The 12,406-nt window shown below is 29.9% G+C and overlaps 1 protein-coding gene, 1 non-coding gene and 1 pseudogene across 3 annotated transcripts; all 3 read left to right on the top strand.

Annotated features, from left to right (window-relative positions):
• Nucleotides 1-2,150: 2,150 nt before the first annotated feature.
• LOC114178568 (bifunctional riboflavin biosynthesis protein RIBA 1, chloroplastic-like) lies at nt 2,151-5,305 on the top strand (annotated as a pseudogene). Its single transcript, XR_014994093.1, has 7 exons — nt 2,151-2,407; nt 2,870-3,206; nt 3,296-3,517; nt 3,623-3,945; nt 4,113-4,242; nt 4,644-4,919; nt 5,111-5,305. The product of XR_014994093.1 is annotated as a bifunctional riboflavin biosynthesis protein RIBA 1, chloroplastic-like (transcript).
• Nucleotides 5,306-9,062: 3,757 nt separating this feature from the next.
• Nucleotides 9,063-10,442, top strand: LOC114177890 (uncharacterized). The gene has a single exon (XM_028063479.2). It carries the CDS (start codon nt 9,214-9,216, stop codon nt 10,222-10,224), a length of 1,011 nt encoding a protein of 336 aa, XP_027919280.1. The 5' UTR covers nt 9,063-9,213; the 3' UTR covers nt 10,225-10,442.
• An 881-nt stretch (nt 10,443-11,323) lies between these two features.
• Nucleotides 11,324-11,395, top strand: TRNAQ-UUG (transfer RNA glutamine (anticodon UUG)). Its single transcript has one exon. It is a non-coding gene; the product is annotated as a tRNA-Gln (tRNA).
• Nucleotides 11,396-12,406: the final 1,011 nt, after the last annotated feature.

Genomic DNA, 12,406 nt, shown 5'->3' on the forward strand with positions numbered 1-12,406 from the left:
ATAAAGAAATAAAATTCATAAACAATAACCAACGTTCACTACTAAAAATTCTCATATTACATGAAATTTTTCTTGCAAATTTGTTAAAAAATTTGCAAGAAAAGATTTTTTCGTGTTTATTTTTTATAAAAATCTTAACTGACAGGTAATTCCTTCTTGAGTAATTATTTCCTACAAAATATGTTGTGAAAAATGTTTTATATAAAATATTTTGCAAAAAAATTGGCAGCAACTTTCTACAAATTTTTTTCATAACAAAATTTATAAGTATTTCCAACAAAAAATATTCAAAACAAAATGAGTTTTTTCAATAGTGATTTTGTATAAAAATAAAAAATAAAGAATATGATAAAAATGATTTATAAATTTAAAATATTTTTTTTCTTCGAAAAAATAAATAAAAAGAATCCTTGAATATAAGCTAACTTTATATAAAAATAAACACATAAAGAAAATTATGTACTAAACTAAATAGGAACTTCAATTTAAAAAATTAAAAAAAAAACTATGAAACGACAGTAACTTTTTTTTCGAAAGATAAAACTAAAATATAACATAATAAAAAATTATAATAATGGATATATATTAGTGTAAATAATAACTGATTTTGTAAAAGGTAAACAAATAGAAATTTAAACCACAAATAATATTTATTTTTATAAATAAAGTATAATTAAAAAAATATAATAAATGTAATAAGGAGTTGTTTCAATGAAACCAAGAAAGCATATTCATTCATGCAAAATATTGAAGTTGTGTATGCAAAAACCTTATTAACAACTCATTTTAGTGACCAAAAGTTGGTAGTAGTGACCAATGTAAATACTAATTTTCAAAATAAAAAATGATTGGTTACTAAAATAGTCACTCACTACTAGAAATTTTCATATTACATGAGACACTTTTTTGCAAATTTGTTAAAATAATTTGCAAAAAAAAAAAATCTCTACTTTTTTTTGTAAGAATCTTAATTGACAGCTAGTTTCTTCGTGGATAATTATTTTCTACAAAATTATAAAATTCGCAAGTATTTCTTACAAAATTTGTTGCGAAAAGTATTTTACACAAAATTAGCTATCAAGATTTTAGTTATTAAAAAAATTTGTTATTAAACATTAGCTACCAGAGTTTTTATACCAAAGAAATTAGTTTATAAATTAGTCTTTAGTTAATTAGTGACTAATTTAGTGATCAATTACAATTTTTTATTTATAATAGTGACTATTTTAGTAACTAATAATATTTTATTTTGTAAATTGATATCTAAAGTAGTCATTCTAGACTAACAATTTTTTGTCAATAAAATTAATTATTAATGGGACATTTTTTTAGTAGTAAACCTACATAAAAAAAGATTAATCTATGTTATGTGCTAAAGTTTATTAAAACATTAGGTTCATGCAGGCAAATATAGATTCTAAAATATTATAATGGAAAAATGTTATAGTAAAACTTGAGCTCCACTGACTTTAGTGTCCTACTTTTTCATTTACAATGACTCTATTTTTCGCAAGCATCTTAACATTCTCTTGTCTATTATTTTTCGTTCTTCTTTTTCGTATTTTGTATTTCTCAATGCTCTAATTCTTATCAGTATGCACATTAATTCATTCTAATCACCCTTTTCATTTTCTTTATGGATGTCAAGCTACAATTTGAGTTGTAAAACGATACCTCCAAAGACAGAATTGTTTGCAAGTGATATAATGGTTATTATTTGGAAACATTCATTTATGATTATCTTCTTAGAAACAATTTCTTGTATTTTTCGTTTCAGCAAGAGGACTATTAATAATTACAATGGTTATAGTATTTTAGTTAGAACATTATATGTGACAAAATTATTTTTGTATAATTAAAATTTATAATAAATAAATACTTTTACATACGTAAACCATAAAAAATGAGAAAAACGAAAATTTCTCTTTTCTTAATTACCTGTCTATTCCAGCGTAATTAGTGCTGGTATGAAATTTGATTAAATATCCTATAATTTGATCCAAACTAGTAATAATGCTTGATTTTCTTGGAATAAGACGTCAAACACGATTATTGGGAAAGAAAAATTCAAACGACCCTATCCCTAAGAATGATATTATACTTTCTAAAACAAAGCAAATTTTGTACATTTTGACATTTCTGGTCACCAAAAGGTCACGTAAAAATTTATTCTGGAAAGCGCGTAATAATAGCTATAAACAAACGATGCAATTGGATTTGTAAGTGGTGACGAAGGGACAATTAAGTGTATAAACAAACAAATCGTGGAACCGTTTGTTGTAGCTGAATCTATGGTCTTGTTCGTTTTTCTTATCTGAGGTATCTTTGTCCCTGTCCTATCTATCACACACTACATGGCTTTCGTCAATTTTCATTGCTCTTCCATGCTCCTCCACTCCTGTTCCAAGTGAGTCTACCCTTTAATTAATCTTATATTCTCTTTTCTTTCCCAATGCATGCCACATGCAAGAACGTAACCTTTTTGGTTTTATCATGTGTATTCGTGGGAAAATTTGGAATTAATATATAAAAGTAATCAAATGAACAACAAATCCTACATTAACCTATGCTGTTGAATCTACGCTATAATTAGAGAGCAAGAGTGAGATCAATGTGAAGTCAATAAATGACGATTCCTTGCATTTTACTGGATCATGAGTGATAATGTCAATATTTGCATGTAAAATGAATCAAGCTGTGAGTTCTATTTTCTTTTCTTTAAATGCTAGTATCATATTCTAGGACATATAATTGCGTGTTCTTGTAATTTTTACTTATTGCAAGTTTATCCCAATGTCCTTTGAGAATTGTTGTTTTGTTCTGATACTTCCACCTGTGTAATTGAATGGTTGCTTCTTCTGTTTTGAAGGCAGTGCATTGTGAGTGGCGTGCCTCTACTCCGACCTAAACCTGATTTCATGTTGGATAATCCAATTAGAAACGTGAAATTCAGTTTCAAGGTTGATAAAGTGAGGGCTGTAATATCTGGTGAAGGAGATCTGCTATCTCATCCTAATAACTGCACTGGCTCAAGAAAATCTGACTTACTTCACAAATTGGTAGAAGAACCTACCAGAATTGTTTCTGATGAGATAAATCCTGCAATCAATGGTTTCTTTGCTGATAGAAATGAACATGAACTGGACTGTCCTACACAAGGGTTTTCTTCTATCCCAGAGGCCATTGAAGATATTCGTCAAGGAAAGGTTGATTAATTAGTCTGTAGATTTGTTGATCAATTCTCTAACCAAGGACACCATGCTAAGAAAATCACTTCTTTTTGACAAATTTGCAGTTAGTTATTGTTGTAGATGATGAAGATAGAGAAAACGAGGGTGATCTAATAATGGCAGCATCAATGGTAACACCAGAAGCAGTTGCGTTTATTGTGAAGCATGGAACTGGGATAGTGTGTGTGAGCATGAAAGAACAAGACTTAGAGAGGTTGCAACTCCCCTTGATGGTGGCGCAGAAGAATAATGAAGAAAAACTTGGCACCGCATTCACAGTGACAGTGGTACATAGGTTTTTCATTCTTGATTCTTGGAAGAAAAAAATAGGACAATGATCTTTTTTGAGTTGATTTGTTATCTGATACGAAAAGAACTGCATGATATTATAGGATGCAAAGGAAGGCATTACAACAGGAGTTTCTGCTGAAGATAGAGCAACAACAATCCTGAAACTTGCATCGAGAAATTCGAGTTCTGATGATTTCAATCGGCCAGGTCATATATTTCCTCTGAAGTACAGGGAAGGAGGGGTTCTTAAGAGACCTGGTCACACGGAAGCTTCGGTTGATCTTGCTGTGTTGGCTGGCTTGGAACCTGCTGCAGTTTTATGTGAGATAGTAGATGATGATGGTTCCATGGCCAGGTTACCAAAGCTTCGACAAATGGCAAACCAGAAAAACCTCAAAATCATTTCCATTGCTGATTTAATAAGGTAATTTCCAACAAATCAGAATCATAAGGAAGATAGACTTAAGAACTTTTACGATGATTTTTAATGTATGCATGGTTTGAACTAGCAAACTTTGTGGTATCAGCATAACTAACTAAGATATCAAAGTTCATAATAATATCTAATATGATCTTGTTTGAAAATAACAGATACAGAATGAAGAGGGAGAAGTTTGTGGAGTGTGCTTCAGCTGCAGTGGTATCCACCATGTGGGGACATTTCAAAGCTTATTGCTATCGGTCATGTTTGGATGGGATTGAGCACATAGCGATGGTCAAAGTAAGCAACTCATCAATATTTGTATGCTTAATTAACAGCATGTTGAATTGCAACAGACAAATTGCAATTCACTTTAAATCAATCAGATTTCTTGGTTACGTTTACATGTTGTTTTCATTAGAGACACTTGCTTTGGCAAGGGTGAAACTTTGAGAGATTTGAAAAGTGTAACTGTGTTGGTGACGGTAATAACATGGTTGATATATGGAAAATTATCTTTTGACAAATTTTTTTAACAAACTTTTTGACAAAGTTTCTATAAATAGAATTAAATAGATTATTTTTTATTTTTTAATCAAAATAAAGTAATAATTATAATATTTTTTTACTTAAAAAGGTAATTTGTCAAAAAATTTGTCAATTTTTTTGTTAAACTATCATCTTCCTTGATATATTAACAGGGTGAGATAGGTGATGGGAAAAATGTACTTGTGAGAGTACACTCAGAATGTGTCATTGGTGACATTTTTGGGGCCACAACAACGTGTGAATGTAGAAACCAGTTGGTGGTTGCATTGAAGCAAATTGAAGCAGCAGGTAGGGGTGTCTTAGTGTATCTTCGAGGACATGAAGGTATTGGATTAGACCACATTGTACATGATTGTCATTCTGAAGATCACAAGTACGAGGAATTGAATGTAACTGGTGATTCTACTGAGTACGGTATTGGAGCGCAGGTACTGTTCTGGTTTTCTGTTTACCATGTTTTATGTCTAGAGATTGAAAGAATAAAAAGTGATGATCTATTCCAAACATGCAAGATTCAAGAAACCAGATAAATCAGTAAAGTAAAATTTGAGATCAGCAAACTATTAAAACCTGGTAAATTTTATCTTAAAACTAATTGAATGATACATATCTATGGCAGATACTACGAGATCTAGGGGTTCATACAATATGCTTAATGACAAGAAAAAAATGGTGCTGAGTATGAAGGACCTAAAGGTTATGGCTTTAACAGTTGCAGGAAAGGTTCCTCTTTGGAGACCACTAACCAGACATCCTAGATTAAACAATTGGTATTGGATTTCATCAATATGAATACAACATTTTATTTTGTTAAGTTAAGTTTTTCGTCAATTTTACTAAATGAACACTTTTTAAATAGGAAAGAAAATTATAATGTGAAGAAGTAACAAGCAACTAAAGTCGATATAAGGCCTAAGCATATAAAGTAAATGAATAATAGTTAACTTCTGGTTTTTAGTCTTTTATTTGATAAGACGCACCATCGTACAAAAAATAAAATTATCAATTAACTCTTTTTATAACTTGAAATAGAGAAAATGAGATACATGCACAACACATAAAAGATAAAAATAAACCGATAGATAACGATTAATGTGTTAGATTGAACAATAAACCATTGTTCAATAAGAAAGCCAAGGGCCACAAAATAGAATAAGTAGATGAGAAATCATTGAAATAGAAAAAAAGATAAAAGATAAAAATCAGAATTGATTAGTGAGAAACTAGAGATAACTAATCTATCTCTTTCTCCTAAGTAAAATTGTGATTTTTTTAAAAGAAATTGTTAGATCATTAAATATTATTTTTAGTACCAATAAAAATTAAGAGTCAATTCTAATATTTTTATTAAGTTTTATTCTCTAACAAAATTTTACAATTAATTTTATAGAGATTTATTAGTATTAAAAAAAAAATTCTTTACCTTGGACCTTAAAGTGAATCACATCTTGATCTATCAACAGTGATAGTGTTGCAAAGTGTTGCTCTTATGTGATTACTCTCATGATATGAAGATATGTTTTTAATAGATATTTTTTGTTACATCTTGAATTCTTTAAATTAAGATACTGTTTAAAAACCTAGCTGGTCAATTCCTTCAAAGCTGAAAAGCTATTACTACAAAATTAATAAGCCATACTCTGTTTTATAAGAAATATTTGGTCAAGTTAATTGCTAAATTAATTAGAAAAATATAAAGAATATATTTCCATGTTTTTAATGTAAATATTTTTTTTAGATAAGAATATCATTTTAGGTAGTTATAATTTTATTTATTTTTCTTAAATTTTGAATTGCAATAATCAAGACCTTTACATTATATTTGTATTACTATTTTGCACGTTATTTATATTTTTGTATTAAGAATCGTTTATCAAGATAAGTCTGTTTATATATTGCTTTAAGTATACATTATACATTTGCTTAAATTCGTATTTTGACTGGGGATTTAATTGGGATGTCATCTTATGAAAATTTAAGAGTCATATAATTACAATATCAAATATTATGAGTCATATAATTACAACAAATATTATGGATGTTAGGAATTTAATGGATTAAAAAAATATGAGAGATATATTATATGGAGGAACTTCTTATTTTATTTTATTTTATACATATACTCTCTATATATAACGAGATGTAACGAAATATAAAATATTTACAATATTTCAATTTTAATATGCTAATTCTAAAATTGTAATATATTTTAAAAAAAAATCCTAAAAACTAATTTAAATAAAAAAATATATTAAGTAAATATTTTTAACAATGCATCATATAATAAACCCTTCATTTTCTAAAAATAAAAATGAAAAAATAATTTGCCTTATTTCAAAAGATAAGTCAAAGAGGCACCAAACTCAAAAGCCAAGGTCTACACCTTAATGATCAAGACGCTTGGATATTATTGCTTTGTTTGAGCAATTCAAACCATAATCCATGCAAAGTATTGCTTGAGAATATGAAGTTGATGAAAAAGTCATCCAAAGACACTCTTATAGAAGAGATCAAGCGAACCATGAATGAGGTTGTCTTACAAATATTGCTCGAGGATACGAAGTTGATGAGAAAGCCATTCAAAGACACTCTTATAAAAGAGATCGAACAAATCATGAATGAGTTCGTCTTACAAAAGTCTGCTCTTGAATCCGATGATAGTGAACTTGAAATTGATCAGAACGAAGTTGAAGTTGACCAAAGAATGTTATTTTCAAATCATTAGAAAATATTATCAACCATTACGTCAATACGAACGAGTTGAAAGATTTTTCTTATTTATCATCGGATTAGTTAAATCAAGCTAAGGATGCATTTTTCACCCTTTGTCGCATCTTACAAAATGGTTAATCGTCAATGACATGTGAACAAATAAAAATAGTCGTCAAATGGTAAGTTTTTCTAAAACTAAAGTCACAAAATTATTAATTCGAGAATTTTCCCCGTACTAATATTGAGTTAGGGGAATGTAGAATTAAATGAATACAAACTTAAATGAATGTTACCATAATAGATGTTTGAGAAATTGGAATAGTAAGAATTTAGTCTATTATCTCTAAGAAAAAATATTTTTTTATAGTTTACATATAAATAATCATATTCCGTCTCCATCATGATTATTTATTATTGGATATTAATTAATCATTTTTTTTACTATACTCCTTATCATTTTCTTGATCTTTAAAGGTTATTAATTAATTATTTAGATAAATGTGTGAATCTAACTATTTTTTATTAATAATGATCACAATTTATGATTTCAATAAAAGAATCTTAATAGCCACAACACAAAAAAAAAAAAAAATTCAAAAAGTATAACTATGATTTTGTTTTGAAAAAATATTTTATTGGTTACATTTAAACTATGTTTTTTTTCTTTCTCTTTAGATGCAATACATTATGTTTGTTCACTCAAAATAACAAAAATTAAAACATAAACAATTGTTATGCTGATCATCACGCAAGCCATGTGTTATCTGGACAGTTCAGAAAAAACTAACTTGCATTTCTTATGCAGATGGACCGGGACGCACAAACCTGACCTATTTTTTGTAAATTAAATGTGAAGTGGATTGGTCTAGTTCTGTCTTGCTTTTTACGAATCAAATACGGGACATACCGGAATCCTAATATATCCACATAGCACAAATGTTTAAACATTTGTGCGTGCATAGATTACATGTTATATGCTAGGTTATGCATTCAAACCTAAATACGTGTCTCTATTCATCATGAATTATTATTATTATTATTATTATTAGTATATTATCTCCATTGAAGCAAATCCTTCAACAACTTTGTTTCATTATCGCATAATAAATAATTTGGTAAAAGAAATAACCCAACTTAAATAATAAATACACACATTCCCTTTTGTGATGATATTATACTCTATAGTAAAGTTTCAGCGTCAATTTGAAATAAAGAAAGAATATTAATAATAAGAAAGAAACAATTAGATATTGATGACAAGAAAATAAGGGAAGAATGAAGGTTGATTATGACCTTGCGCCTTTGGCTTTCAAATATGTAATAAAGATCAAAGAATAGAAGGAACTTAACGTATGTGTAATTTTCTTTGGCTTAGTAAAAGCCAAATGTCACATAGTTATTGGTTGATATTGTCAGGATACCTCTTACCATATAACGCACCACTTTCTTTTTTTCTTTTTTATTGGAAACGATAAATGTAACATAATAATTATTAATCTATTCTGTCAATGTACAGATACGTTTTCTTTCACCACATAATGCATAAAAAAATTTATAAGAAAGACTAAATTTGTAATTACAAGAGAAAATCTTTTACAGTTGTAGCTTAAGAATGAAGAATCTTTTACAGTTGTAGCTTAAGAATGAAGAACGTTGGCATCATTAATAAAGCAAGAAAGAAAAAAAGGTCCTATATTTTTAGAGGAGAAAAGAAAGTTTCCTTTTTGAAAAGGATTGTGAAGTATATTACAGGTATAATGTCCCACCACCATTAAAGTTAACGCGGAAACCATAAAAAAGGTTCCTTGATTTGGATTGGATAAGAAACCACCACGTAAATTCGTGAGTCCAAGTCTCCCCTACAAAACGAAATGGTCCCATCAAAACCATGCCCCATTTTCTCATTTCACCATTTAATCATGCCACACTCTTTGCCAAAACAAATGCCAAATTTTCCACATCCATAGAACACTACTTCACCCCCTCAATACCTTAATTTCTGTTCCACCAATGTCTCCTCCTAAAACCCCAGATGTCGGTGAACCCAAACATCCCCTAGAAGAACATCATAGACATGTTGTTCATCTAGCGTTGGTTTTGACAGCATGCATAGTTGGCGTGTTCATGTTTCTCTTCACCGTCTCCACACTCATAAGGTACTTTTATTCCAGGAGATATAACCGCAGACCCAATGGAACAAGAGACACGCCCATATTGTTCGATTTGAACGGAGATTCTCCCACTGCGAACAACGACGATGACGTGGCGGCGGACCAAGATGACGACTTGGCGCCGGTCCACCACGTGTGGTACATCCGCACCGCCGGTCTCCAACAGTCGCTGATAGACTCCATCACCGTCTTCAAATACAGGAAAAACGAAGGAATCATAGACAGCTCCGAATGTTCCGTGTGCCTCGGGGAGTTCCAACACGACGAAACCCTCAGGTTGTTGCCCAAGTGCAGCCACGCGTTCCACGTGCCTTGCATTGACACGTGGCTCCGGTCGCACAAAAACTGTCCCCTGTGTCGCGCGCCTGTGGTCCACGATGAAACTGGAGCCGTCGATCAGAATGTTCAGATTGGTTCACACGTGTCTGTGTCTGATCATCAGAATCAGAACCGTGAGGTTCCGGCGGAGGATTCTGATGATGGGGCTGGATTAGAAGATGGTGGTGGTTCTGGTGAGTCCTCCGGTGGAACAGAAACGCAGCCTCTGAGAAGATCGGTTTCGATGGATGTTTCTTCTGCTTCAAATTCAATGCTTCGTGATGTGGGAGTGGATATAGACACCCCTTATGGAGAAAAAGTGAGTTCCAGTAAGATTCATATGAGTATCACAGAGAAACATGGAAGTTCAAGTTCAAGTTCAAGTTCAAGTTCAACCACGATTCACAAGTTGGCTTCATTTGGACGTGCGTTGCAAAAGGGACCAGTCTCAATGAGAAGATCGTTTTCACATAACAGGAAATTTTTGTTCTCCACACACTACAGGAGTCAGAGTTCTACTCTTCCATTGTGATGAAGGGATTTTGTGGTGTGTAATGAATGTGTTCCTTTACAGACAAAACTATGCTTCAGATTTACCCTTATCAATATGCTAAACGTATATGGCTGCTATAGAAGTATAGTGATACAAAACATTATACGAAAAGTTTGAGAGTTTTGACCACTGTTTTGTCTCATGCTACATGCTCTCTTTTTTGTTCTATAAAATTTCAGATGAAACCTTCCCTTCGTGATCGCCTGTCTTGGTGAAGCAACACTATATTTTTTTTTTTATATATATTTTAAATTTTCGTTTATATTTATTTTATTAGTTAAATATAATATTCTATTATTAAAATGGACTGTAGAGTAGAAGGTGGAAAGCAAAAGTGTCAAATCATAATTTTTCTCCAATGGATTATATGCATCCAATAGTTGGCACATGAAAATTATATCAAAAGTCTTTTATATGCACTACACAAGTCCTGTACTGTATAATTCTTATAAGAATTTCTAGAGACTTAAGTTACATAAAATTTAAGATCTATGACCTTATTAATATCTAGGTCAAAAGAATAAAAAATAATATTTAGAATGAAAGTTTTATATAAGAAAAGAAAATTTATTGTAAAATATTGAAAATAATATGAAATTCATAAAATTTAAATTAAAACTTCGTTGTTTTTAAATTAGACGAGTTAATAGATGAATAATACTTTTCTCATGTAATATTTTTAAATGATAGTACCCGTTTTAGGAATTATATCTACAATAATTAATATTAGGATCATGATACTTTGACACTTAAGTTTACCCTCATATTTATTACTTTATCTTCAATCTTTTTTCTTTTCTTTTTATAGTCTTAAAAGTTTATTCTTTTTAATAATCATATTATTCCTAAAAATGAGTTGATAAGTAATTGATAAAATGTCAAAAGATTTCTCTTTATGTTAAGAAAACTTCTATTAAACTCAAAGTTTATCTGATTCCTTTATTTTTCGTGTCTTATCAACTGTTAGTAGACTCCAAACATTGAAAACTACTTTCTAAACATAGATGTGAACATTAGTCATTAGCTCTCTGAATAGCGCTTATGTTTAAATATATTATTATGAATTATACTAACAAGTGGTTCTATGGTGTAGTGGTTAGCACTCAGGACTTTGAATCCTGCGACCTGGGTTCGACTCCCGGTAGGACCTACCTCTTTTCTTTGTGAAGTTTTACAGTGCCAGTTTTTTATCAAAGGTTTGTAATATTAAAATAATATATTTTTATCAGAACTTGGGTCATATTTTTTTAATCGTAAAAAATTAAATTGTAAACGATAAGAGATTAATTCATCTCAGAAATGTTTGTTAGTACTAAACCAAAGATTATCCTTGTCATGTCTCCTAAATTTTTCACAATCGATATTTATAATTATAGCAATTGAAAAGGTTAAGATGGTTTGACTTGGTCAGTAGAGTCAGTAGCAAATTTCAACTTCACATGACTCATTCACTTATCAATTCAAGAAAATTTCTGTCATCATAACAGGGATGGATACTGAGAAAATATTTTGGAGGTATCAATTTCTTTTTTATAAGCATATAAAAATTTTAAAATGTCAAAAATATATTAAAATTAAAAAATAATATTTTTATTTATAACTAAATTTTATGCGGATAAAATATAATTGTAGACTAAAGCCTCACTTACACACATTTAATATGACAGGTCTTATGTTGACTAAATAGATGTGATGTACTAAACCATGGGACACGAAATGAGTTTGGATGGTCTTGGAGAAATTATAGAGTAATTTTTAGTTTTTATTTTATTTTATTTGGTTTTTAAAAGTTTAGTTTGAAACTATGATGTATGATTTAATCCTTAATTAGCGAATATTAAGTTGGTCATTTTTGTTGAGAAAGATCCCATCGTACTAATGGTAGCAATGATTTAGTGCATGCTAGGTTTAACTTATTTTAAAAAGAAAACTAATTATTGTATCAATTTCAAACCATTTTTGAAATATGTAATTATTTTTTCTAGAAAATATATACTCAACAAGGGAACAAATCACATCCAATATGTAATGTGAAGAAGAAAAAACCAAGTTCAAAGTTGTTTAATGTGTGATGTGACTCCAAAGACCAGCTTAGCTCAAGAGTTTTCCAAAACTAAATTTTACTTATGGTAACCACGATTTATTAGTTGATATATTTGAT

The sequence above is a fragment of the Vigna unguiculata genome, chromosome 3 (assembly GCF_037176805.1).
Source record: "Vigna unguiculata cultivar grain cowpea cultivar isolate G323 ecotype 2 chromosome 3, ASM3717680v1, whole genome shotgun sequence".
Lineage (NCBI taxonomy): Eukaryota > Viridiplantae > Streptophyta > Magnoliopsida > Fabales > Fabaceae > Vigna > Vigna unguiculata.

Excerpts from the sequence above, each read along its gene's own strand:
- LOC114177890 (XM_028063479.2), top strand. The coding sequence starts at position 9,214 with ATGTCTCCTCCTAAAACCCCAGATGTCGGTGAACCCAAACATCCCCTA.